The sequence below is a fragment of the Oncorhynchus keta genome, chromosome 34 (genome assembly GCF_023373465.1).
Source record: "Oncorhynchus keta strain PuntledgeMale-10-30-2019 chromosome 34, Oket_V2, whole genome shotgun sequence".
NCBI lineage: Eukaryota > Metazoa > Chordata > Actinopteri > Salmoniformes > Salmonidae > Oncorhynchus > Oncorhynchus keta.
Window position 1 is genome coordinate 80,378,603 of NC_068454.1, and position 27,995 is coordinate 80,406,597.

Genomic DNA, 27,995 nt, shown 5'->3' on the forward strand with positions numbered 1-27,995 from the left:
AATCAATCTGAAAGTGTGCCCATTGAGCGACACGAGAGAGCGATTATCATTGGCGAGATGGACAAGAAGGGGTGGGACGTGAGAGAATTGCCCTTCCCGGTTGGACAAGAGAGAGTGGCTCACGCAAGTGTCAAAGAGACTCTTCCAAGTTCCGAAATTGGATGCATTCAATTAATTTGGCAGAAAGGGGTTCATACACGATTGCCATTTGTAAGGAAAACATCGCGTTCAGAGGTAAGTGGAGTAGAAAATGTAATGTTACTTTGTGTTCTTGTTACCATTTTGTCGTTAATGTTAGTGTTTCCTGGTTCTCGACCGAAACAGTAACTATCTGGATTTTCGGTGGAAGTGATTAAAGTTTTCCATAGTAGGTTGGCAGATAACAGGTTTTATCTTTAATTGAATAGAACATGTTTTTATAACATATGTAGAAAAGTTTCAGTATTATTTAGTTCTATATTGTGTTACCAGCGATGGTCACAATGTTTCAATCGATTTTTTATTTTGTGACAGTTGTTGACATTTCAGAGTACACACCTTTGTCGACACTGAGATGGCTAACATGCAAATTAGGTGTCAGGGAGCTTAGGTTGAACACTTGTTTAAACATTTTACAGCCTAGCATCGACTAGACAAGGCCAGCAGTGTAGCGTTGTGACCATTTTTGGTCATTTTCTTTCGCCGAGACACAGATAAAGATATATAACAGGCTGTTGGCACACATACTGAAGAAGCATGTGACAACGCAAAAATAAATGTAATTTCAGATGAAAAAGAATGAGAGAAACTCGTTTCAAAGCACATCCTTCTCTATTACCCAGGACTATTTAAGCTAATATAAAGTGCAGTTTGCAGTGTACGCCTGTATAGGCCAAGTGTGCTACCACTGGCGCCGAACCGTTTGTTAATTTGTGAAGCTGATGGGTCAAGAGTGTGTCTCAGAAGATCGCTACTCTGTCGAGAGCTCCATGGCTGCCAAATGAACACACCACTTCAGAGGTTTTGTCTAGAAGGGATACAGTTTTAGTCTAAATGTACTTTTCTTAGCAGGTTTAAGATCATTTAGGCGAATGAAAATAGCAGGTTAGGTGAACTAGGTTAAGATTAGGAAAAGGTTTAGGAGTTAGCTAAAATGCAACTTTTGACTTCAATTTGACAATCCCTTCTAGACATGATCCACTTCAGAGAGCGAGTATGGAAGAATGAGGGCATCTTTCATTGACACATTTTTTACAAATGTTTTTTTTCTTTAAACAAGCTAGGTTTATTTTATATTCAATTCTAGGCTACTTGCTATAGGTCTAGAGAACATTTTACTATTTACAGTGGCTATTTTAACGTGTACATCTTGGTGTGGCAAAAAATATATATATATATATATCTCAACAATACATTAATTGCACTATAGTGGTGACACATGGTGCTTTCTTTTCAGCACCATGGAATGAATCCTTACCACTGCTACACCTGGCTATCAGCGGAGTCTTGTCTGGCAGCGACAGTTAATTCAGCCTCATTTACTGTCTTTTATAAAGACATAGCTGATTTGGCTGACTTGCTTAAGGATCAGCGCCCTGTCAACGGGACAGTTGTAAATGCAGCGAATTATGTCAAGAATGCAGATTTTAGACAAAAAACAAATGTCGGTACATATTTTATTTTTTATTACACCTTTATTTAACCTCTTAACCGGGTAGACTAGTCGGGTACAAGTTCTCATTTACAACTGCGACCTGGCCAAGATAGAGCAAAGCAGTGCGATACCAAACAACAAAGTGTTACACATGGAATAAACAAACGTACAGTCAATAATACAATGGAAAAAGTATTGATACAGTGTGTGCAAATGAGGTAGGATAAGGGAGGTTAGGCAATAAATTGGCCATAGTGGCAAAATAATTACAATATAGCAATTAAACACTGGAATGATAGATGTGCAGAAGATGAGTGTGCAAGTAGAGGTACTGGGGTGCAAAGGAGCCAAATAAATAACAGAATGGGGCTGAGGTAGTTGGATGGCCTATTTACAGATGGGCTATGTACTGGTGCAGTGATCTGTGAGCTGCTCTGACAGCTGGTGCTTAAAGTTAGTGAGGGAGATATGAGTCATAGGCGCTGTTATGGTGACCAGTGAGCTGAGATAACCTCTAGCGACGAGCAATCCTGTATCCGGGAGCGTAATCATAGCCTCAAGTGCATTACCATAACGCAATGTTTCCTATTCATGAAAATCGCAAATTAAATGAAATAAATATATTGGAACACAAGCTTAGCCTTTTGTTAACAACACTGTCATCTCAGATTTTCAAAATATGCTTTTCAACCAAAGCTACATAAGCATTTGTGTAAGAGTATTGATAGCCTAGCATTCAGCAGGCAACATTTTCACAAAAACAAGAAAAGCATTCAAATAAAATAATTTACCTTTGAAGAACATCGGATGTTTTGAATGAGGAGACTCTGTTAGATAGCAAATGTTCCGTTTTTACAAAAATATTATTTGTGTAGGAGAAATCGCTCTGTTTTGTTCATCACTTTTGGCTAAGAAAAAAACGAAAATTCATTCACTACAACGCCAAACCTTTTTCCAAATTAACTCCATAATATCGACAGAAACATGGCAAACGTTGTTTAGAATCATCCTCAAGGTGTTTTTCACATATCTATTCGATGATAAATCATTCGTGGCAGTTGGGTTTCTCCTCGGAAGCAAATGGAAAAATACACGCAGCTGGAGATTACTCAATAATTGCAAAGGAGGACACCAAGCGACCACCTGGTAAATGTAGTTTCTTATGGTCAATCTTCCAATGATATGCCTACAAATACGTCACAATGCTGCAGACACCTTGTGGAAAACGTAAGCTGACTACTAGCTCCTCCACAGCCATATAAGGAGTCATTGCCATGAGGCGGTTTCAAAAAATGCGGCACTTCCTGATTGGATTTTTATCTGGGTTTTTTCTGTAACATCAGTTCTGTGGCACTCACAGACAATATCTTGCAGTTTTGGAAACGTCAGAGTGTTTTCTATCCAAAGCTGTCAATTATATGCATAGTTGAGCATCTTTTCGTGACAAAATATATTTTGTTTAAAACGGGAATGTTTTTCATCCAAAAATTAAAATGGAGCCCCCTATATCCAACTGCTTAACCTAGCAGAGACTTGTAGATGACCTGGAGCCAGTGGGTTTGGCAACGAATATGAAGTGAGGGCCAGCCAAAGAGAGCATACAGGTCGCAGTGGTGGGTAATTATATGTGGTTTTGGTGACAAAACGGATGGCACTGTGATAGACTGCATCCAATTTGCTGAGTGGAGTGTTGGAGGCTATTTTGTAAATGACATCTCTGAAGTAGAGGATCGGTAGGGTGGTCAGTTTTACGAGAGTATGTTTGGCAGCATGAGTGAAGAATTATTTTTTGCGAAATAGGAAGCCGATTCTAGATTTAATTTTGGATTTGATATGCTTAATGTGAGTCTGGAAGGAGAGTTTACAGTCTAACCAGACACCTAGGTATTTGTAGTTGTCCACATATTCTAAGTCAGGACCGTCCAGAGTAGTGATGCTGGACGGGCGGGCAGGTGTGGGCAGCGATCGGTTGAAGAGCATACATTTAGTTTTACTTGCAGTTGGAGGCCAAGGAGAGTTTAGTTAACAGTGTCCAAAGAAGGGCCAGAGGTATTCAGAATAAGTGTCTTATATTGGCGGAAAGCTTAAATCCTTGTTAATATAACTACACTGTCCAATTTACAGTAGCTATTACTGCGAAAAATGGCATGCTATTGTTTGAGGAGAGCTCCTAACAACAACTTTTTTTACTGCGATAGGTTTGATAAATTCAAGGTGAAATGTGTACTTACATTCTGAAATCTTGCTCTAATTTATCATCCAAAGGGTCCCCGCGATAACATGAAGTGTCTTTTGTTAGATAAAATCGTTTTTCATATCCTAAAAAGGTCCAAAAAGCATGCACGATCAATTTTGTATTTCCACTCGTTCAATTTGCAAAGAAAGGAATCTGTGAAAATCTCACCCTAAACGTTGTTTGAACGAGTCAAATCACGTTCATATGTACAACATTACTTTCTTAGCTATAGTATACATGTCTCCCTGGAGTATTACATTTATGCAGCAGTATACAATACATTGTTGGACTCACCTTGTTGTGTTGTGCTCACTTGAACAGGAAGGTGGTGCAACGGTCATTCGTGGGCAATTTCTGTCATCAAACTTTGTCATCAGTCTGTCATTCTCTAGATTTACGGTGCTTTCAAGACAACTGGGAACTCGGGGGGGGGGGCTCTAGAAAGAGGCCCGACTTGTTATTTAGAGTTGGATGACCGTTCAAAACGTGTTTTCCCAGTCCGAGCTCTTTTTTTACGTGTTCCCAGTTGTCTGGAACTCACTGAGGTCTGAGACTTCCCAGTTCTTGGTTTCCAGTTGTTTTAAATGCTGTAAAAGTCTGGGTTGACAGCATGGCTAATGTATTCACCCTTTTATGGCCCATGGCGTTGAATGTTTATCCTTTAAGCTTGGAAAAGAGACCCTTAAACCCAGACTTGGACTACACACCCCCTCTACTGAATAGCAGGCTACTGATTGCAAAGCAATGTTTGCAGTTAGCCACTGATTCCTTCCAAACCACTAAAACCACTCATTGTTGAATTTTAAATGTCGAACTTGTTGTGTAATGTTTATGTCCAATTGCCGATGAGCAATGATACATTTTATGTATAATTTCTTGTCATATGACAAGTATTGAAAGGATTTGCCAGTAGATTGTTGACTTGGTTCATGATTTTGACTGCTCGCTAGGACTTTGAAATGTTGACATGATCAGTCCAATCAAAGCTACGGTAGTATGTGATTTGACAACATTTTATGTGTGGCCAAAGACCTTGAGCCTTCTTGGATGGGCACCCAAGGGACTTGAATTTTCAAGCTCTACCTGTTGATTTTGCGGTGACTGTGTCCCCATGAGACATCTGCTTTTTGGAGCTGCCTTAAGCAAAAAAGAGACTATGCGGCTTTATTAACTCAATTATTGTTTGCAAACTGACATTAATGCCAAAATAACATGCAAAAAAAATACAAATAACACTGGGGCAAAAAAGTATTTAGTCAGCCACCAATTGTGCAAGTTCTCCCACTTAAAAAGATGAGGCCTGTAATGTTCATCATAGGTACACTTCAACTATGACAGACAATGAGAAAAAAAAATCCAGAAAATCACATTGTAGGATTTTTAATGAATTTATTTGCAAATGATGGTGGAAAATAAGTATTTGGTCAATAACAAAAGTTTATCTCAATACTTTGTTATATACCCTTTGTTGACAATGACACAGGTCAAACGTTTTCTGTAAGTCTTCACAAGGTTTTCACACACTGTTGCTGGTATTTTGGCCCATTCCTCCTTCGTTGCCCGGGCAGTGTGTTCGGGATCATTGTCATGCTGAAAGACCCAGCCACGTTTCATCTTCAATGCCCTTCCTTATGGAAGGAGGTTTTCACTCAAAATCTCACGATACATGGGCCCATTCTTTCTTTCCTTATCAGTCGTCCCGGTCCCTTTGCAGAAAAACAACCCCAAAGCATGATGTTTCCACCCCCATGCTTCACAGTAGGTATGGTGTTCTTTGGATGCAACTCGGCATTCTTTGTTCTCCAAACACGATGAGTTGAGTTTTTACCAAAAAGTTATATTTTGGTTTCATCTGACCATATGACATTCTCCCAATCTTGTTCTGGATCATCCAAATGCTCTCTAGCAAACTTCAGACGGGCCTGGACATGTACTGGCTTAAGCAGGGGGACACGTCTGGCACTGCAGGATTTGAGTCCCTGGCGGCGTATTGTGTTACTGATGGTAGGCTTTGTTACTTTGGTCCCAGCCCTCTGCAGGTCATTCACTAGGTCCCCCTGTGGGGTTCTGGGATTTTTGCTCACCGTTCTTGTGATCATTTTGACCCCACTGGGTGAGATCTTGCGTGGAGCCCCAGATCGAGGGAGATTATCAGTGGTCTTGTATGTCTTCTATTTCCTAATAATTGCTCCCACAGTTGATTTTTTTCAAACCAAGCTGCTTACCTATTGCAGATTCATTCTTCCCAGCCTGGTGCAGGTCTACAATTTTGTTTCTGGTGTCCTTATACAGTTCTTTAGTCTTGGCCATAGTGGAGTTTGGAGTGTGACTGTTTGAGGTTGTGGACAGGTGTCTTTTATACTGATAACAAGTTCAAACAGGTGCCATTAATACAGGTAATGAGTGGAGGACAGAGGAGCATCTTAAAGAAAAAGTTACAGGTCTGTGAGAGCCAGAAATCTTGCTTGTTTGTAGGTGACCAAATACTTATTTTCCACCATAATTTGCAAATAAATTCATTAAAAATCCTACAATGTGATTTTCTGTATTTTTTTTCTTCTCATTTTGTCTGTCATAGTTGAAGTGTACCTCTGATGAAAATTACAGGTCTCATATTTTTAAGTGGGAGAACTTGCACAATTGGTGGCTGACTAAATACTTTTTTGCCCCACTGTACCTGCATTTTCTTTAGCTCTGCCCTGAATGACGGGTCGCCACTGCCTCTTTAAATGATCCACAGTTAAGACAGTGACGCTCCTTCAGAATGATTCACCAGGGCACTGTTCGCTTTTTCTGTCTTGGAGTCTATCTCATTGGCTCTATATTTAGCTAGGCTAATATCTATATTTAAGTCATTCCACAATATGCTCCACAATGCTCGTTGGCCCGAGGCGACATGGGAAGACTCTGATTAGAAGACCTAAATGTCTGTGGGACAGAAGAGACATGGGGGACTAAAGTGTGTCATGCTGTGATCTGACAGAAGTGGCATGATTGAAGATGGTGTCAGACACAATGACAATAATAACCCGTGTAGCCTAAAAAGTAATTTAATAGAACATACTTTTGAAAGTAGACAGGACATCTTTTTTCTAGGCTTAAAATAAACATACTAATGCATGTATGCAGTTTATTGCGTCGTTTTAGAACCCTGTCCAGTATTTTCAGTCAGTTGGTTTCTGCCCCAGTAATTTCAGCCTGAGTGGAGGTGCCTCCTGCACTGCCTGGCCAGACACAGAATCACAATGACAAGAATGGACTAGTTCTCTAAAATCCACCATTCACCGAATGACAATAGAATTTGCCATTTTGTGCATGTGTAGTAGAACTTTGAGAAAGGCACAATAAAAAAGATTATGGGGTAGGCATCAATTAGTCGAGCATTAAATAAATACTGGGCCTTCCTGCACCTAATATGGCTCCTGGTGTAGGCCAATCCACTGCTTCTTTGGGAATATCTGTTCTACTAATTCTACAATGGCCCGAGCCATAGTAACCCCGGTCTCTGCCAAAGCATGCGTCAGCCAGTCAGAAGCCAGGGTAGCCACAATGCTAGCAACACACACTATACTTCTAATGAAGGCCTGAATACACTCACAGGAGTACACACACACACACACACACACACTTCCTGTGCATGTAAAAACAGAGGATGTAAATGAGGAGTTTAAGCAGCAGAATGAGGAGTGGAACAGTACTGTAGCATACTGATGCTGTAGGGCCTTCAGTAGCAGAATGAGGACAGTACTGTAGCATACTGATGCTGTAGGGCATTCAGTAGCAGAATGAGGACAACACTGTAGCATACTGATGCTGTAGGGCCTTCAGTAGCAGAATGAGGACAACACTGTAGCATACTGATGCTGTAGGGCCTTCAGTAGCAGAATGAGGACCACACTGTAGCATACTGATGCTGTAGGGCCTTCAGTAGCAGAATGAGGACAACACTGTAGCATACTGATGCTGTAGGGCCTTCAGTAGCAGAATGAGGACCACACTGTAGCATACTGATGCTGTAGGGCCTTCAGTAGCAGAATGAGGACAGTACTGTAGCATACTGATGCTGTAGGGCCTTCAGTAGCAGAATGAGGACAACACTGTAGCATACTGATGCTGTAGGGCCTTCAGTAGCAGAATGAGGAGTAGAACAATACTGTAGCATACTGGTGCTGTAGGGCATTCAGTAGCAGAATGAGGAGTAGAACAATACTGTAGCATACTGATGCTGTAGGGCCTTCAGTAGCAGAATGAGGACAACACTGTAGCATACTGATGCTGTAGGGCCTTCAGTAGCAGAATGAGGACAACACTGTAGCATACTGATGCTGTAGGGCCTTCAGTAGCAGAATGAGGACAACACTGTAGCATACTGATGCTGTAGGGCCTTCAGTAGCAGAATGAGGAGTAGAACAATACTGTAGCATACTGATGCTGTAGGGCCTTCAGTAGCAGAATGAGGACAACACTGTAGCATACTGATGCTGTAGGGCCTTCAGTAGCAGAATGAGGACAACACTGTAGCATACTGATGCTGTAGGGCCTTCAGTAGCAGAATGAGGACAGTACTGTAGCATACTGATGCTGTAGGGCCTTCAGTAGCAGAATGAGGACAGTACTGTAGCATACTGATGCTGTAGGGCCTTCAGTAGCAGAATGAGGACAGTACTGTAGCATACTGATGCTGTAGAGCATTCAGTAGCAGAATGAGGAGTAGAACAATACTGTAGCATACTGATGCTGTAGGGTCTTCAGTAGCAGAATGAGGACAACACTGTAGCATACTGATGCTGTAGGGCCTTCAGTAGCAGAATGAGGACAGTACTGTAGCATACGGATGCTGTAGGGCCTTCAGTAGCAGAATGAGGACAGTACTGTAGCATACGGATGCTGTAGGGCCTTCAGTAGCAGAATGAGGACAGTACTGTAGCATACTGATGCTGTAGGGCCTTCAGTAGCAGAATGAGGAGTAGAACAATACTGTAGCATACTGGTACTGTAGGGCCTTCAGTAGCAGAATGAGGACAGTACTGTAGCATACTGATACTGTAGGGCATTCAGTAGCAGAATGAGGAGTAGAACAATACTGTAGCATACTGATACTGTATGGCATTCAGTAGCAGAATGAGGAGTAGAACAATACTCTAGCATACTGGTGCTGTAGGGCCTTCAGTAGCAGAATGAGGACAGTACTGTAGCATACTGGTACTGTAGGGCCTTCAGTAGCAGAATGAGGACCGTACTGTAGCATACTGGTGCTGTAAGGCCTTCAGTAGCAGAATGAGGACAGTACTGTAGCATACTGATACTGTAGGGCATTCAGTAGCAGAATGAGGAGTAGAACAATACTTTTGCATACTGATGCTGTAGGGCCTTCAGTAGCAGAATGAGGAGTAGAACAATACTTTTGCATACTGATGCTGTAGGGCATTCAGTAGCAGAATGAGGAGTAGAACAATACTTTTGCATACTGATACTGTAGGGCATTCAGTAGCAGAATGAGGAGTAGAACAATACTTTTGCATACTGATACTGTAGGGCATTCAGTAGCAGAATGAGGAGTAGAACAATACTTTTGCATACTGATACTGTAGGGCATTCAGTAGCAGAATGAGGAGTAGAACAATACTTTTGCATACTGATACTGTAGGGCCTTCAGTAGCAGAATGAGGACAGTACTGTAGCATACTGGTGCTGTAGGGCCTTCAGTAGCAGAATGAGGACAGTACTGTAGCATACTGATGCTGTAGGGCATTCAGTAGCAGAATGAGGAGTAGAACAATACTTTTGCATACTGATGCTGTAGGGCCTTCAGTAGCAGAATGAGGACAGTACTGTAGCATACTGATACTGTAGGGCATTCAGTAGCAGAATGAGGAGTAGAACAATACTTTTGCATACTGATGCTGTAGGGCATTCAGTAGCAGAATGAGGAGTAGAACAATACTGTAGCATACTGGTGCTGTAGGGCCTTCAGTAGCAGAATGAGGACAGTACTGTAGCATACTGGTGCTGTAGGGCCTTCAGTAGCAGAATGAGGACAGTACTGTAGCATACTGGTACTGTAGGGCCTTCAGTAGCAGAATGAGGACAGTACTGTAGCATACTGATGCTGTAGGGCCTTCAGTAGCAGAATGAGGACAGTACTGTAGCATACTGATGCTGTAGGGCATTCAGTAGCAGAATGAGGAGTTGAACAATACTGTAGCATACTGATGCTGTAGGGTATTCAGTAGCAGAATGAGGAGTAGAACAATACTGTAGCATACTGATGCTGTAGGGCCTTCAGTAGCAGAATGAGGACAGTACTGTAGCATACTGATGCTGTAGGGCCTGCAGTAGCAGAATGAGGACAGTACTGTAGCATACTGATGCTGTAGGTGCCTTCAGTAGCAGAATGAGGACAGTACTGTAGCATACTGATGCTGTGGGGCCTTCAGTAGCAGAATGAGGACAGTACTGTAGCATACTGATGCTGTAGGGCATTCAGTAGCAGAATGAGGAGTAGAACAATACTGGTGCATACTGATGCTGTAGGGCCTTCAGTAGCAGAATGAGGACAGTACTGTAGCATACTGATGCTGTAGAGCCTTCAGTAGCAGAATGAGGACAGTACTGTAGCATACTGATGCTGTAGAGCCTTCAGTAGCAGAATGAGGAGTGGATTATTGCAAGTCAGCAATTTTTAATCTTAGGTCCTCTGAGATCTCATTTGTTTGAGGCATGGTTCACTTCGGGCAATGCTTCTTGTGAATAGCAAACTCAAATTTTGAGTTTTTTTTTTTTTATAGGGAAAGGAAGCTCTAACCAATATCTCCAATCTCATTTCATTGATTGGACTCCAGGTTAGTAGACTCCTGACTACAATTAGCTTTTGGAGAAGTCATTAACCTAGGGGTTCACAGACTTTTCAAACCTACACTGTGAATGTTTAAATTATGTATTCAATATAGACAAATACAATTTGTTATCAGTTTAAGCACACTGTGTCTTGTTGTGACATATGAAGATCAGATCAAATGTTATGACCAATTTGTGCAGAAATCCAGGTAATTCCAAAGGGTTCACATACTTTTTCTTGCCACTATGTTTGACTAAAATAATCATTCCCAACCTTGCTTACCTTTGTACAACCACATGTCTCTCTGTTATACATGGGAATCCTTACAACAGCTGATTTCCTGCTGTTTTTACAGTCTTACTATCTGTACATAAAGTCTATAGCAACACTATTCAGGCCCTGGGGATCTCTCTGCAGTACTGCTGCCTTTCTCCTCTCCCTCTGGCCCTTACTCTGGCCCTTACTCTGTCCCTTACTCTATCAATGTCATGTAATCGCCCATGACAGGCACACACTTGGTTTCCCAGGTTTAAATCAGTTGAAGGAAAGAATGAAAACCATTAAACTGTGGACCTTGAGGCCAGGATAACAATATTGCTGGCCTACTGTAGGCCTATCTACAGCCTGTGCTGAAGTACTGTGTCTGACTTGCAGGTGCTGGTCAGAGCCACGAGGGGGCAATGTCTGGCAGCAGTGGTGCTGCCAACAGCAGTAGCTGGACTGTCCTCACAGCTGAGGTACGCTCTCTTTACACTTTAGTTGTGTGTGTGTGTGTGTGTGTGTGTGTGTGTGTGTGTGTGTGTGTGTGTGCGAACTGCAGAGTTTACAAAAGTTTGAGTTTTGAACATTTTGTTTTTCAAATGGGATTAATGTGTCACCAAATGGGTCAATTAAATGTGTGTGTCTCAGGAGACTGTTGCTGAGACACTGAGGCCTGTAGCGGAGGGAACAGAACACCATGAAGAAACACCCAGTCATACTGCTGCAGAGAAACCTACAGGTACACCCAGTCATACTGCCGCAGAGAAACCTACAGGTACACCCAGTCATACTGCTGCAGAGAAACCTACAGGTACACCCAGTCAAACTGCTGCAGAGAAACCTACAGGTACACCCAGTCATACTGCTGCAGAGAAACCTACAGGTACACCCAGTCATACTGCTGCAGAGAAACCTACAGGTACACCCAGTCATACTGCTGCAGAGAAACCTACAGGTACACCCAGTCATACTGCTGCAGAGAAACCTACAGGTACACCCAGTCATACTGCTGCAGAGAAACCTACAGGTACACCCAGTCATACTGCTGCAGAGAAACCTACAGGTACACCCAGTCATACTGCTGCAGAGAAACCTACAGGTACACCCAGTCATACTGCTGCGGAGAAACCTACAGGTACACCCAGTCATACTGCTGCGGAGAAACCTACAGGTACGCCCAGTCATACTGCTGCGGAGAAACCTACAGGTACGCCCAGTCATACTGCTGCGGAGAAACCTACAGGTACGCCCAGTCATACTGCTGCGGAGAAACCTACAGGTACGCCCAGTCATACTGCTGCGGAGAAACCTACAGGTACGCCCAGTCATACTGCTGCGGAGAAACCTACAGGTACGCCCAGTCATACTGCTGCGGAGAAACCTACAGGTACGCCCAGTCATACTGCTGCGGAGAAACCTACAGGTACGCCCAGTCATACTGCTGCGGAGAAACCTACAGGTACGCCCAGTCATACTGCTGCGGAGAAACCTACAGGTACGCCCAGTCATACTGCTGCGGAGAAACCTACAGGTACGCCCAGTCATACTGCTGCGGAGAAACCTACAGGTACGCCCAGTCATACTGCTGCGGAGAAACCTACAGGTACGCCCAGTCATACTGCTGCGGAGAAACCTACAGGTACGCCCAGTCATACTGCTGCGGAGAAACCTACAGGTACGCCCAGTCATACTGCTGCGGGGAAACCTACAGGTACGCCCAGTCATACTGCTGCGGGGAAACCTACAGGTACGCCCAGTCATACTGCTGCGGGGAAACCTACAGGTACGCCCAGTCATACTGCTGCGGGGAAACCTACAGGTACGCCCAGTCATACTGCTGCGGGGAAACCTACAGGTACGCCCAGTCATACTGCTGCGGGGAAACCTACAGGTACGCCCAGTCATACTGCTGCGGGGAAACCTACAGGTACGCCCAGTCATACTGCTACGCCCAGTCATACTGCTGCGGGGAAACCTACAGGTACGCCCAGTCATACTGCTGCGGGGAAACCTACAGGTACGCCCAGTCATACTGCTGCGGGGAAACCTACAGGTACGCCCAGTCATACTGCTGGGGGAAACCTACAGGTACGCCCAGTCATACTGCTGGGGGAAACCTACAGGTACGCCCAGTCATACTGCTGGGGGAAACCTACAGGTACGCCCAGTCATACTGCTGCGGGGAAACCTACAGGTACGCCCAGTCATACTGCTGGGGGGAAACCTACAGGTACGCCCAGTCATACTGCTGGGGGGAAACCTACAGGTACGCCCAGTCATACTGCTGGGGGGAAACCTACAGGTACGCCCAGTCATACTGCTGGGGGAAACCTACAGGTACGCCCAGTCATACTGCTGGGGGGAAACCTACAGGTACGCCCAGTCATACTGCTGGGGGGAAACCTACAGGTACGCCCAGTCATACTGCTGGGGGGAAACCTACAGGTACGCCCAGTCATACTGCTGGGGGGAAACCTACAGGTACGCCCAAAAGTATTGGACATGTTTTGGCTCTGTACTCCAGCACTTTGGATTTGAGATGAGGTTAAAGTGCAGACTCAAGCTTTGATTTGAGGGTATTTTCATACATATTTGGTGAACTGTGTAGAAATAACAGCACTTGTTGTACCCCTAGTATAGGGAACAAATTAACTTCTCTATTAAAGTAGTCAAACATTTAGTATTACATAAAGCGTGAGACTTGTTGGATCCATTTGCTGTTTGTTTTGGTTGTTTCAGATCATGTTTTGCCCAATAGAAATGAATGGCAAATGAATGAATTGTATAAGTTTTTGGTCACTTTTATTGTAAAATAATAATATAATATGTTTATAAACACTTCTACATTAAATGTGGGAGCTGCCAAGATTACGGATAGTCCTGAATGAATTGTGAATAATGATGAGTGAGAAAGTTAGATGATCAAATACCCCCCCAAAAAAAAAAAAAATGCTAACACCTCCTGTTATTGTAATGGTGAGAGATTAGCATGCCGTGGGGGTATGATATAAAATGCTAACCTCTCCTGTTATTGTAATGGTGAGAGATTAGCATGTCGTGGGGGTATGATATAAAATGCTAACCTCTCCTGTTATTGTAATGGTGAGAGATTAGCATGTCGTGGGGGTATGATATAAAATGCTAACCTCTCCTGTTATTGTAATGGTGAGAGATTAGCATGTCGTGGGGGTATGATATAAAATGCTAACCTCTCCTGTTATTGTAATGGTGAGAGATTAGCATGCCGTGGGGGTATGATATAAAATGCTAACCTCTCCTGTTATTGTAATGGTGAGAGATTAGCATGTCGTGGGGGTATGATATAAAATGCTAACCTCTCCTGTTATTGTAATGGTGAGAGATTAGCATGTCGTGGGGGTATGATATAAAATGCTAACCTCTCCTGTTATTGTAATGGTGAGAGATTAGCATGTCGTGGGGGTATGATATAAAATGCTAACCTCTCCTGTTATTGTAATGGTGAGAGATTAGCATGTCGTGGGGGTATGATATAAAATGCTAACCTCTCCTGTTATTGTAATGGTGAGAGATTAGCATGTCGTGGGGGTATAATATGTGTCTAACTTTCTGACTCCTCATTATTCAGGACTATCCATAATTATGGTGGCATCCACATTCATGTAGAAGTGTTTTGAAGTGTTTATTTACAATAAAAGTGACTACAAAATGACACTACATTATTTAACAATTCATTTCCATTGGGCACAACATAATATGAAACACAACCAGAACAAACTGCAAATGCATCTAACAAGTTTGTAGAGTAACACGCTTACTGCAATAATTGTGTGCTAGGAATATGGTACCAAATACTAAACTCTAGACTAATTTAATACACAACATAAATGAATTTGGGCCAGTACTTTTGGTCCCCTAAAATGTGAGGACTATGTACAAAAAGTTTTGTAATTTCTCAATGGTATGGATGAATATACCCTCATTAAAGTTGAGTCTGTACTTTAACCTCAGTCACCGTATCATTTCAAATCCAAAGTGCCGGAGTACAGAGCCAAAACGACAACAAAACATTTACTGTCCCAATACTTTCGGAGTTTATTGTATTGCCACATGAGAACCTATAGGTACACAACACATATTGCAACAGTGGGATTTTAGCATGTAAATCTTGTTGGGGCAAACTCCAAAAAAATTTTGATTCATGCCAATAAAGCCACTAAACAACACTACACAATACATCAATTGCTATATAATGGTGACGAGCAGTTCCCACAAACTGTTAGATCCTACATAAAGCTGTCCCAACAGCAGAGCTTTCATTTCAACACCATGTAGTGAATCCTTACCACTGCTACACCTGGCTATCAGCTGGGTCTTGTCTGGCAGCGACACAGTTTATTCAGCCTCATTTACTGCCTTTAAAAAAACAGCTAATATGGTGGACTTGTTTAAACAAATGTGGTTTCTACTGACAATTGAGCTGTACAAACTTGTGCCATAAGGGAACGATGAGCGGATAAGAATCAATCCGTAATTTTGATTAAGGCATTCATGAGCGAGCTAAAATGGATGTAGTCAATAACTTTGTTCAGCACTTTTGAAATATACAGTGACAGAATTCATAACATGGGCTGTTCTTACAGTGTTCTCCCTGTACACCAAGTCAGAACCGTAGGATAAATAAATTGGGCATATAAGCAGACAATGAATGCTCTTACAATATTCAGTGACTACATTTCTCTAAAACAGGCTATAGGCACAAGTCAGAACAGTAGACTAAATTATGAGGGAGCAGGATTACCTAGGATAGGATAAGTAATCCTTCTCACCCCCCTAAAAGATTTAGATGCACTATTGTAAAGTGGCTGTTCCACTGGATGTCATAAGGTGAATGCACCAATTTGTAAGTCGCTCTGGATAAGATTGTCTGCTAAATGACTTAAATGTAATGTAAATGTCTATTAGGGTGAGGCACATGAGCTACTAATAGCTTCCTACACAACATACTTTGCTGGAGTATACATATCTCATATTACATAATTTATGCAGCAGCATACAAGACATGTTTGGACTCACATTGTTGTGCTCACTTGAACAGGAAGGTGGTGCAGCGGTCCATCTTGTGGGAAAATTGTCAGCAAACTTTCATCAAAGTCTGGCATTCTCTGGATTTATGGTGCTTTCAAGACAACTGGGAACTCTTTTTAAATTTTATTTATTTATTTTTTCCACCCCAGAGTTCCCACTTGTCTTGAACTCAAGTCTGAGATTTCCCAGTTCCGAAATCTGCCGTGTTCAAAACAACGTGGCAGATTTCGGAACTGGGAAATCTGACTTGAGTGAGTTTATCCTTTTAAGCTTGGAAAAGAGACCATTAAACCCACACCCTCTCCACTGAATAGCAGACTAGTGATTTCTTTGCAATGCTTGCAGTTAGCCACTGATTCCTTCCAAACCACTGTTGAATTTGCGATTTCCTACTTGTTGTGTAATGTTTGTCCAATGGCCAAATTGCAACGATAGATTTTGTATAGTTTCCCTTCATATGACAATAATTGAAAATGATTTGCCAGTACATTGTCGACCTGACTAATGATGACTGTTTGCTAGATACGATTTTGAAAGTATCATGTTGACATGATCAGTCCAATCAAAGCTACGGTAGATAGTGTATTCAGACCTATTGACTTTTTCCACATTTTGTTACATTACAGCCGTAGTTTTTTTTTTTATCAACCTGTCCTGAAGCCACTCCTGGGTTGTCCGGGCTGTGTGCTTAGGGTCGTTGTCCTGTTGGAAGATGAACCTTTGCCCCAGTCTGAGGTCCTGAGCTCTCTGGAGCAGGTTTTCATCAAGGATCTCGCTGTACTTTGCTCCGTTCATTTTTCCCTCGAACCTGACTAGTCTCCCAGTCCCTGCAGCTGAAAAACATCACCACAGCATGATGCTGCCACCACCATGCTTCACCGTAGGGATGGTGCCAGGTTTCCTCCAGACGTGACACTTGGTATTCAGGCCAAAGAGTTCAACCGTGGTTTCATCAGACCAGAGGATCTTGTTTCTCATGGTCAGAGTCCTTCAGGTGCCTTTTGGCAAATTTCAAGTTGCCTGTCATGTGCCTTTAACTGAGCAGTGGCTTCCGTCTGGCCACTCTACCATAAAGGCCTGATTGGCGGAGTGCTGCAGAGATGGTTGTCCTTCTGGAAGGTTCTCCCATCTCCACAGAGGAACTCTGGAACTGTGTGACCATAGGGTTCTTGGTCACCTCCCTGACCCGGGCCCTTCTCCCCTGATTGCTCAGTTTGGCCGGGCAGCCAGTTCTAGGATGAGTCTTGGTGTTTCCAAACGTCTTCCATTTTAGAATTATGGAGTCCACTGTGTTCTTGAGGACCTTCATTGCTGCAGAATCTCCCTGTAGATTTTGCGTTGACGTAGTGTCCCCATGAGTGACAGAACACTGACCCAATCACGACCCAACTAGAGAACACTTCCAACCCCTTCACTCTGTATTTTCCTCTGGCTGCCCCACCACCACAGAAAGCGCTGAGCCTGGCAAAAAAACCTGCATTTTGGAGCTGCGTTACTCAAGAAATCTAAAAAGAGACCATGTTTGTATGCAGCGTTATTAACTCATTGTTTGCAAACTGATATGTGAAACGTATTAATGCCAAAATAACATGCAAAACAGGTGGGCTCTGCCCTGCCGTGAATGATGGGTAGCAACCGCAATAGTATAACCTACAGGCACTAATACTGTTATACTACTTAACCTCTAACATGTCTGTCTGTCTATCAGAGAGTAGGCCTGGGGAGGATGCCGTGTCTGCTGAAGAGTCTCACTCTGTGAAGCTACAGCAGGTTAGAGATCCATCTCTATTGACACCCCACCTAGGATCATATCTAGCTAGAGGAATCACTGACTGGTCTTGGACACTAACAGTTGTTTCACATCCATCCCCAGGAGACCCAGGAAACACAACCAGAGAGGGACAAGGATTACACCCCTGTTGTAGAGAGTCCCACCCATGACCTTCCTTTTGACCCTGCCCCTGACTCCACCCCTGCCCTCGACTCCACCTCTGCTAGTGTTGCTCCTCTGAGCTCTCTGTTAGAAGTCCCCGCCCCCACAGGGCTTGACTCAGATACACACAGCCAATCCAGAAGCCTCCCTGGGAACCCAGCCCCTCCCATCTCTGACCCTGATTCGTTCTCTGACTCCTACACCCACATTCGCTCCTCCCCCGACCTTGAAGAGCCCCCAGCCTTGCTGCTCAACACTGAGCCACCGGAAGAGGTGGGGCTTGTACAGGAAGCGGAGGGGTATATACAGGATGTGCATCATCATTATGAGGAGGGGCTTGGGCAGGAAGAGGAGGAGTCTGATCTGTCTGAGGTCAGGGCCAAGACAGGTGAGACACAAGGCATCTGTCTGGAGCACCGTAACAACATTAGCTTCACTGTCACTTCTCCTTAAAATGTAGTTTGTGTGAACTGTCCCTTTAACGATAATGTTCAGTGGCTATAACTCCTCTCTTTCTCCCTGGGCCAGACTCTCATCTGGAAGGGGAAGTGGTGGGGGAGGAGGAGGAAGGGGTGTCAGGGGTGAGGAGGAGGCGGGGGTCTCTCCTGGCAGCTCTGGAGCGGATCGGGAGGAAGGAGGAGGAAGAGGAGGAGGAGGATGAGTTCCGGATTCCGCAGCAGAGGGAGCAAGAGGAGACTGGTTTCTCTCTCAACAAGTGCATCCTAGGAGCTGTCATACTGCTGGGCCTCGGAACCATCTTCTTCTCAGGTGTGTGTGTCTGCAGTTTCTGTTACCATGGTAACATACAATATTGTTACCTTTACGTGACCTGTGTACAACCTACACACACCTGTATGTCACCTGTGCCTGTCTCTTCTCTTTGACGGCAACACGATGTGCTTCACATAATGATGAATGATTAGACGAAAGGGATTTGTCCCCCACATCACAGCTAGTCAGTAGTGTGTTGGTTGAAGTCGTGGTTGCAGATGGTGTATCTGAGACTGTATTATGTCTACAGGTGTCTTCATGGACCTGGATGATGGTAGGGTGTGTGTGTGTGTGTGTCAGAGGAAAAGAGGAGTGTTATGCAATTAACACTCACATGCTTGGTTGACAGTGCTCTCCATGCTTTCCCAAGATGCACTGCTCTCTCTAGATCTACACTGTATATAATATTACTATTCAATTAATGTTAGAAATTGATATTCGCTTAATGATTTAGTTTTTTTCCCCCTGTGTAACTGAAGGGTTACTTAGCCAATTACAAATGACAAGTGCACGTTGATAATGATAACGTGTGTGTGTGTGTGTGTGTGTGTGTGTGAGGGGGCTTTGTGCAGGTGAATGTTGCCTGCCCATCCTCATGACACCATTTGAGTGTGTTTTGATGCATCATGTTGTTTCTCAATGCTTTGATGAGGAAGCTCCTGACATGCACTGTGTTGCATTCCATCCTTGTGTGTTGTTGTCATGGTGATAGTGCATCCTAGTGTTTGTGTGTAGAGTGATGTGTATTGTCCCCAATGATATATGTATTGTGTGATATGTCTGTGGTTGTCTCCATTGTCTTTATGATGCATTATACTTGTTATAACTGTGATATAATGCATTGTAACATTCTGTGTCAGTGTTGTGATGCGTTATAACAGCTGTTGTGCTTCCAGAGGGGGACTATGATGCCAGGGACCTGAGAGAAACAGAGGTGGTGGGAAAACAGGTCAGCCTCTTTCTCTCTATCTTATCCCCTCTAACTTCAACATTCAAATGGTAGTGTGTGTGTGTTTGTCTGTGTGTGTGTAATGTTTGTCTGTGTGTGTGTGTAATGTTTGTCTGTGTGTGTGTAATGTTTGTCTGTGTGTGTGTGTAATGTTTGTCTGTGTGTGGTGTGTGTGTGTGTAATGTTTGTCTGTGTGTGGTTGTGTGTGTAATGTTTGTCTCTCTGTGTGTGTGTGTGTGTGTGTGTGTGTGTGTAATGTTTGTCTCTCTGTGTGTGTGTGTGTGTAATGTTTGTGTGTGTGTTTGTCTGTGTGTGTGTGTGTAGTGTTTGTCTGTGTGTGTGTAATGTTTGTCTCTCTGTGTGTGTTTGTCTGTTTGTCTGTGTGTGTGTGTAATGTTTGTGTGTGTGTGTGTGTGTGTAATGTTTGTGTGTGTGTGTAATGTTTGTGTGTGTGTGTGTAATGTTTGTGTGTGTGTTGTAATGTTTGTGTGTGTGTTTGTGTGTGTGTAATGTTTGTCTGTTTGTCTGTGTGTGTGTGTAATGTTTGTCTGTGTGTGTTTGTCTGTTTGTGTGTGTGTGTGTGTAATGTTTGTCTGTGTGTGTAATGTTTGTCTGTGTGTGTGTAATGTGTGGTTGTGTGTGTGTAATGTTTGTCTGTGTGTGGTTGTGTGTGTAATGTTTGTCTGTGTGTGGTTGTGTGTGTGTGTAATGTTTGTCTGTGTGTGGTTGTTGTGTGTGTGTGTAATGTTTGTCTGTGTGTGTGTGTAATGTTTGTCTGTGTGTGTGTGTAATGTTTGTGTGTGTGTGTGTGTTTGTCTGTGTGTGTGTGTAATGTTTGTCTCTCTGTGTGTGTTTGTCTGTGTGTGTGTGTGTAATGTTTGTCTGTGTGTGTGTTATCAAAGGAATGGCTGAATCCTGAGGTTCCTCTTCCACCACCTGTAGAAGTTGACAGTACAGACCAACTGAATAAACTGGCTAAAGAAGACCCACGGATAGCTGTACTGCAAGCCCAACTCCTGGTAGGCCCCTCGCTGTGTCTCTCTCTCTCTTCCTCTCCCCCTCTCTCTTTCTTTCTGACATAATGTACAACTGTGTGTGTGTGCTGCCTATATTCTCAAGGGGTCCTATTTGGTGTGTTTTTTTTAAATCAGGCACAGAAAGAGGAGATAAAAGTAGCACAGAAGGAGGCGGAGGATGGAGGGAAGGAGAGAAAGAAGAGGGAGGAGGTGGAGAAGGAGCACGGTAGGATGAAGAGAGAGATGATGTCGCTCCCTGTCCTTCAGAAGGAGAACGAGAGGATGAAGAGAGAGCTGGAGTCTGTTCCTGTCTTACAGAAGGATCTAGAGACACTCAGAGCCACAGTGACTGAACTAAAACACAGCACAGGTACTAAGGTGTAGACCTGGCTTCAAATACTTTTTAAAATCATTTACAATACTGTACTTTAGCTGGGGTTGATTGAGAATGCATGGCACAATAAAATTGTCTTAACTGCAAGCCCCGCCCACCTGGTATACCAGGCATGCTAAAGCGATCCCTAAAAGTAATAGGAAGATTTCCAGTAGGTAATGTGATGTGTAGGTAATGTGTAGGAGGGGGAGTAGGGAATGTGTAGGAGGGGGAGTAGGGAATGTGTAGGAGGGGGAGTAGGGAATGTGTAGGAGGGGGAGTAGGGAATGTGTAGGAGGGGGAGTAGGGAATGTGTAGGAGGGGGAGTAGGGAATGTGTAGGAGAGGGGGAGTAGGGAATGTGTAGGAGGGGAGTAGGGAATGTGTAGGGGAAGGGAGTAGGGGAGAGGGAGGGGAGTAGGGAATGTGTAGGAGGGGAGTAGGGAATGTGTAGGGTAGGGGAGAGGGAGGGGAGTAGGGAATGTGTAGGAGAGAGGGAGGGGAGTAGGGAATGTGTAGGAGAGAGGGAGGGGAGTAGGGAATGTGTAGGAGAGAGGGAGGGGAGTAGGGAATGTGTAGGAGAGAGGGAGGAAAGAGGACAAGGGGAAAGCGCTAGCTAGTGACACTAATAGCCACAGTGTCTGAACTAACACACGCACGCACGCACGCACGCACGCAACCAAACACAAAAATATCTAATTATCTTAATTTCTTTCTGTAGCCAAGGATGCAGCTCCATCTCCAGTCTCTGCCTCTGTCCAGCCCCCCTCTGGCCAAGCTGGGGATGACAGCCAGAACACAGCAGGAACGATGGAGAGGGAGGGCAAGAAACCAGGGAAGGGAGTGAAAAAAGAGTTGAAGGAAGAGGAGACTGATTGGAATAAGGGAGGGAAGACTGATTGGAATAAGGGAGGGAAGACTGATTGGAATAAGGGAGGGAAGACTGATTGGAATAAGGGAGGGAAGACTGATTGGAATAAGGGAGGGAAGACTGATTGGAATAAGGGAGGGAAGACTGATTGGAATAAGGGAGGGAAGACTGATTGGAATAAGGGAGGGAAGACGGATTGGAATAAGGGAGGGAAGACGGATTGTAATAAGGGAGGGAAGACGGATTGTAATAAGGGAGGGAAGACGGATTGTAATAAGGGAGGGAAGACGGATTGTAATAAGGGAGGGAAGAAGGATTGGAATAAGGGAGGGAAGACTGATTGGAATAAGGGAGGGAAGAAGGATTATAAGGTTGAAAAAGAGTGGAGAAGTGGAAAATATGACCAGGAGAAAGAAGGAAAAGAGTGGAAGAAGAAAGAAGACAAGAAGGGAGAATGGAAGAAAGATAAATCTAGCAGAGGGGATGAGGGCAAACCATGGAAAGACAGAGGAAACAAGATGGAATGGAAGGAGAAGAGGGAGAAAAAAGACTGGAAGGTGGAGAAAGATTGGAAAAAGGAAACACCTGAAAGATGGAGTGATAGCAAGGAGTGGAAGAAAGGCAAGGATGAGCGGAAGGGAAAAGAGACCAATCAAAAGAAAGGTTGGAATGAGGGCAGGGATGAGTGGAAGGGAGAGAAGGATGACTATAAGGACCTTGGCAAAGGATGGAAGGAGAGAGGAGAGAAAAAGGAGTGGAAGGGAGAGAAAGATTGGACAAAGAAAGACATCAGTAAAGAGTGGAAGAGTAAGGACAACAGGAGAGAAAATGAGTGGTCTGATGGAAATAGAAAGATGGAAGGAGTGAAGGAGGAGAGAAACGGTGGGAACTGGAAAAAGGACAGAGGGAATGACCAGTACGAGAAGGACCACCACCACCACTACTCTAAGGAAGGGCAGAAAGAGAGAGAGAGGAGAAGGAGAGAAAAGGGCCCTCCCCAAACTCACCGAAGACCCCCCCTTGAGCAACCTGACTACTGGAGCCACCAGAGAGAACGACTGCAGCACAAACCCAACCCTCAAACCCACTGCAGTTCAGTGGAGGCCTGCGCCCAGGAAGAGGGGCTGCTCCCTGTCACCATGCCAGAGTTTGAGGCCCTGCTCCTGGGTTACTTGGTCAAGGCAGAGAGGGTGGGGGTGGAGGCCTCCAAGAGGGAGGAGCTCAGTAAGCTAACCAAGGAGTTCTTCAGTGACGGAGTGTTCGTTCACGACCAGATGAGCTTCAAGGACTTTGTGGAGGATGTGGATGACATCTTAGAGGATATGGTGGAGGATGAGGAGGTAGAGGAGGAGATGGATAACTTTGAGGAAGAGGCAATGAACAGGTTTTCAGTTCCAGGGGGAGGAGAGAGGGAGAAGTGGAAGAAGGATAGTGGGAGAGGACGGGTGTGATGGAGTGAGAAAGGGAGTCAACGCATGTCAGGAGGAGCGGAAAGATAAAGGTGGAGGAAAATAGATGGATGTGCTGCAAGGTAGAATTTAGGAGGAGCAACACACATATACATACTGCTCCAAAAAATAAAGGGAACACTAAAATAACACATCCTAGATCTGAATTAATTAAATATTAGTAAATACTTTTTTCTTTACATAGTTGAATGTGCTGACAACAAAATTACACAAATTATCAATGGAAATCAAATTTATCAACCCATGGAGGTCTGGATTTGGAGTCACACTCTAAATTAAAGTGGAAAACCACACTACAGGCTGATCCAAATTTGATGTAATGTCCTTAAAACAAGTCAAAATGAGGCTCAGTAGGGTGTGTGGCCTCCACGTGCCTGTATGACCTCCCTACAACGCCTGGGCAAGCTCCTGATGAGATGGCGGATGGTCTCCTGAGGGATCTCCTCCCAGACCTGGACTAAAGCATCTGCCAACTCCTGGACAGTCTGTGGTGCAACGTGGCGTTGGTGGATGGACATGATGTCCCAGATGTGCTCAATTGGATTCAGGTCTGGGGAATGGGCGGGCCAGTCCATAGCATTAATGCCTTCCTCTTGCAGGAACTGCTGACACACTCCAGCCACATGAGGTCTAGCATTGTCTTGCATTAGGAGGAACCCAGGGCCAACCGCACCAGCATATGGTCTCACAATGAGTCTGAGGATCTCATCTTGGTGCCTAATGGCAGTCAGGCTACCTCTGGCGAGCACATGGAGGGCTGTGCGGCCCCCCAAAGAAATGCCACCCCACACCATGACTGACCCACCGCCAAACCGGTCATGCTGGAGGATGTTGCAGGCAGCAGAACGTTCTCCACGGCGTCTCCAGACTCTGTCACGTCTGTCACATGTGCTCAGTGTGAACCTGCTTTCATCTGTGAAGAGCACAGGGCGCCAGTGGCGAATTTGCCAATATTGGTGTTCTCTGGCAAATGCCAAACGTCCTGCACGGTGTTGGGCTGTAAGCACAACCCCCACCTGTGGACATCGGGCCCTCATTACCACCCTCATGGAGTCTGTTTCTGACCGGTTGAGCAGACACATGCACATTTGTGGCCTGCTGGAGGTCATTTTGCAGGGCTCTGGCAGTGCTCCTCCTGCTCCTCCTTGCACAAAGGCGGAGGTAGCGGTCCTGCTGCTGGGTTGTCACCCTCCTACGGCCTCCTCCACATCTCCTGATGTACTGGCCTGTCTCCTGGTAGCGCCCCCATGCTCTGGACACTACACCGACAGACACAGCAAACCTTGCCACAGCTCGCATTGATGTGCCATCCTGGATGAGCTGCACTACCTGAGCCACTTGTGTGGGTTGTAGACTCAGTCTCATGCTACCACTAGAGTGAAAGCACCGCCAGATTTCAAAAGTGACCAAAACATCAGCCAGGAAGCATTGGAACTGAGAAGTGGTCTGTGGTCACCACCTGCAGAACCACTCCTTTATTGGGGGTGTCTTGCTAATTGCCTATAATTTCCACCTGTTGTCTATTCCATTTCCACAACAGCATGTGAAATTTATTGTCAATCAGTGTTGCTTCCTAAGTGGACAGTTTGATTTCACAGAAGTGTGATTGGCTTGGAGTTACATTGTGTTGTTTAATTGGTCCCTTTATTTTTTTGTGCAGTGTATATACTACCGTTCAAAAGTTTGGGGTCATTTAGAAATGTCCTTGTTTTTGAAAAAAGTACTTTTTTGCGGGTCTTTTAAAAATAAGATTGATCAGAAATACAATGTAGTCATTGTTAGTGTTGTAAATTACTATTGTAGCTGGAAACTGCTGATTTTTTTATGGAATATCTACATAGGCGTACAGAGGCCCGTTTTCAGCAACCATCACTCCTGTGTTCCAATGGCACGTTGTGTTAGCTAATCCAAGTTGATCATTTTAAAAGGCTAATTGATCATTAGAAAACATTAGTGTCTAGTTTGAGAAACGGATGCCTCGCAAGTCCTCAACTGGCAGCTTCATTAAATAGTACCCGCAAAACACCAGTCTCAACGTCAACAGTGAAGAGGCGACTCCGGGATGCTGGCCTTCGAGGCAGAGTTGCAAAGAAAAAGCCATATCTCAGACTGGCCAATAAAAATAAAAGATTAAGATGGGCAAAAGAACACAGACACTGGACAGAGGAACTCTGCCTAGAAGGCCAGCATCCCAGAGTCGCCTCTTCACTGTTGACGTTGAGACTGGTGTTTTGTGGGTGCTATTTAATGAAGCTGCCAGTTGAGAACTTGTGAGCCGTCTGTTTCTTAAACTAGACACTTCAATGTACTTGTCCTCTTGCTCAGTTGTGCACCGGGGCCTCCCACTCCTCTTTCTATTCTGGTTAGGGCCAGTTTGCGCTGTTCTGTGAAGGGAGTACACAGCGTTGTACGAGATCTTCAGTGTCTTGGCAATTTCTCGCATTGAATAGCAGTCAATTCTCAGAACAAGAATAGACTGACGAGTTTTAGAAGAAAGCACTTTGTTTCTGGCCATTTTGAGCCTGTAATCACAAATGCTGATGCTCCAGATACTCAACTAGTCTAAAGGCCAGTTTTATTGCTTCTTTAATCAGTACAATAGTTTTCAACTGTGCTAACATAATTGCAAAAGGGTTTTCTAATGATTAATTAGCCTTTTAAAATTGAATTAGCTAACACAGGAGTGATGGTTGCTGATAATGGGCCTCTATACGCCTATGCAGATATTCCATAAAAAATCAGCCGTTTCTAGCTACTAGTCATTTACAACATTAACAATGTCTACACTGTATTTCTGATCAATTTATTTTAAAGGACAAAAAATTTGCTTTTCTTTCATAAACGAGGGCATTTCTAAGTGACCCCAAACCTTTGAACGGATATATAGATATATGTTATACACACACACACACAGTTTTGTATATCTAACCTTGTATAACTAATCCATTCAAAATCCTGTACCCTAACATTAATCCTTAAACCTAGCTTCTAACCCCAAAACTAAACCTAGCTCCTAACCCCAAAACTAAACCTAGCTCCTAACCCTGAACTTAATTCTAACCATAACACCAATTCTAACCTTAACCCTAAACCCCCTAGAAATAGCATTTGATCTTGGGGACTAACAAAATGGCCCCAGTTGGTCAAATTTGTTTGTTGACTATTCTTGTGGGGACTTCTGGTCCCCACAAATATAGTGAAACTCGTCCACACACACACACACACACACACTATCTACTAATGTCTTTAATCTTATGCTATTTTCCATTTCAACAGTTTAAAAGTCTGAATGAATAATGTATTACACCCAAACACTCACACCTCAGGCATTCATTTCAGAGGGATCTGTGAAGTTGTTGATGGGAGTAGAGAGAGAGACTAGCAGGCCAGTGGCACTGAGGAAACAGAGGTCCGTCCAGCAGTCTTAACATAGCTAGTCGGAGGGGACTAGAACTTGTCTCGCAATGGCCAATCCCAAATCAGCCCCTCGCCTAACCTCTTACTGTCCCCAAGCACATAGGAAACCAAACCACCCAGGATCGCTAGCCTAGAAAAGTGATGTAACACTTGTCTGTTTCATAAATAGGAGTGTGTTTCCGCTGTAGATTACACTATGCATTGTGCACTGCCAAGTTAACCCTTTCACTGGTGGCATGTAGCGTTGGTAGCTTTCATTCATGTCAATCATTTCTGTTAACTTATTTATTAATAACTTTATTTTTGTTTGTGAGACGTGGTCTTTAAAAGTCATTAAAGGATATATTTACAAAGTGACTGAAGTACTGAGGAGGAGTGAATGTATCGTGATGGTGATGCAGGTCTTTATTTTCATGGTAATGTTCAACAGGTTGTAAATAGTGCACTAAAACACCACACACTTACAAACTATTTGAATGATATATTCTGTATAAATGTCAGAAGGCACATTAACTTGCTTTGGAGACCATGTAATATGATGACCATGTGCATCCATCCCTTTGGATAAAGAGGGAATGTATTGAAAACACTAAAACGTCTTTACTTTTGGTTATGTTGCAACTGTTATTATGAAGCAAAATGCTCATGGCACTTAAGATAAGGATTGTCTTCAGGAAAGAAAACAGTTGGATGTTGTGGTGCAACTACTTTACACTCCTGTATTTACTTAAATAGTAGAATGATCATTAGAATATCCACCTAATGACAACTTATTATTTAAAAAAAGTTAATTTTAAGAGTTTCTAATTCTGTTGAATTCTTTGAGATAAGTACCAAAAGGTATGACTGTTACCATAGTTTCATAGTAAATACCTGGTAGATACCAGATGAAGCAGGGCTGTAAAATCAAGTCTGACTGATGCCCTATGTTTACATGATGGTAACTGTGTAAGTCTGATGATTGACAAGCCCAGATCCACTCATTAAAACATTGATTGAACGGACATTCAAGTTGAACCACGTGGGCTTACAGAGGCATCGTTGAAAACTCCACTTTGTGTGATTTAAATGTGCAAATGTAACATGGTACGATTGTGATAAAAGCAACCTAATAAATGAAGCTTTGACCTTCTGAAGAACAGTTGTCATGTTGTTGTGTCCA

The 27,995-nt window shown here is 43.8% G+C and overlaps 1 protein-coding gene and 1 long non-coding RNA gene across 4 annotated transcripts; one reads left to right on the plus strand and one right to left on the minus strand.

The window, feature by feature from the left end:
* Window positions 1-66: 66 nt before the first annotated feature.
* Window positions 67-27,972, plus strand: pbxip1b (pre-B-cell leukemia homeobox interacting protein 1b). 3 transcript variants are annotated; one of them, XM_052495344.1, is made up of 11 exons: window positions 67-234; window positions 11,362-11,444; window positions 11,617-11,779; window positions 17,744-17,805; window positions 17,909-18,356; window positions 18,497-18,736; window positions 18,990-19,013; window positions 19,636-19,688; window positions 20,591-20,707; window positions 20,840-21,074; window positions 21,798-27,972. In XM_052495344.1, exons 1-11 carry the CDS (start codon window positions 162-164, stop codon window positions 23,396-23,398), a joined length of 3,099 nt encoding a protein of 1,032 aa, XP_052351304.1. In that variant the 5' UTR covers window positions 67-161; the 3' UTR covers window positions 23,399-27,972. The 3 variants fall into 3 exon arrangements, with proteins under 3 accessions (XP_052351304.1, XP_052351305.1, XP_052351306.1); XM_052495346.1 differs by having other exon boundaries at window positions 68-234; window positions 11,617-11,707; XM_052495345.1 differs by lacking the exon at window positions 18,990-19,013.
* On the minus strand, window positions 12,658-13,262 carry LOC127915340 (uncharacterized). Its single transcript, XR_008091057.1, has 3 exons — window positions 13,121-13,262; window positions 12,944-13,015; window positions 12,658-12,889 (listed from the first exon to the last, which is right to left on the minus strand). It is a non-coding gene; the product is annotated as an uncharacterized LOC127915340 (long non-coding RNA).
* Window positions 27,973-27,995: the final 23 nt, after the last annotated feature.

What these genes read in the sequence shown, in the direction of transcription:
- pbxip1b (XM_052495344.1), top strand. Translation starts at nt 162, where the DNA reads ATGCATTCAATTAATTTGGCAGAAAGGGGTTCATACACGATTGCCATT. An exon ending in CTTCATGGACCTGGATGATG is followed by an intron (nt 19,014 to 19,635) that starts GTAGGGTGTGTG and finishes TTGTGCTTCCAG; the next exon opens with AGGGGGACTATGATGCCAGG. An exon ending in TGAACTAAAACACAGCACAG is followed by an intron (nt 21,075 to 21,797) that starts GTACTAAGGTGT and finishes TTCTTTCTGTAG; the next exon opens with CCAAGGATGCAGCTCCATCT.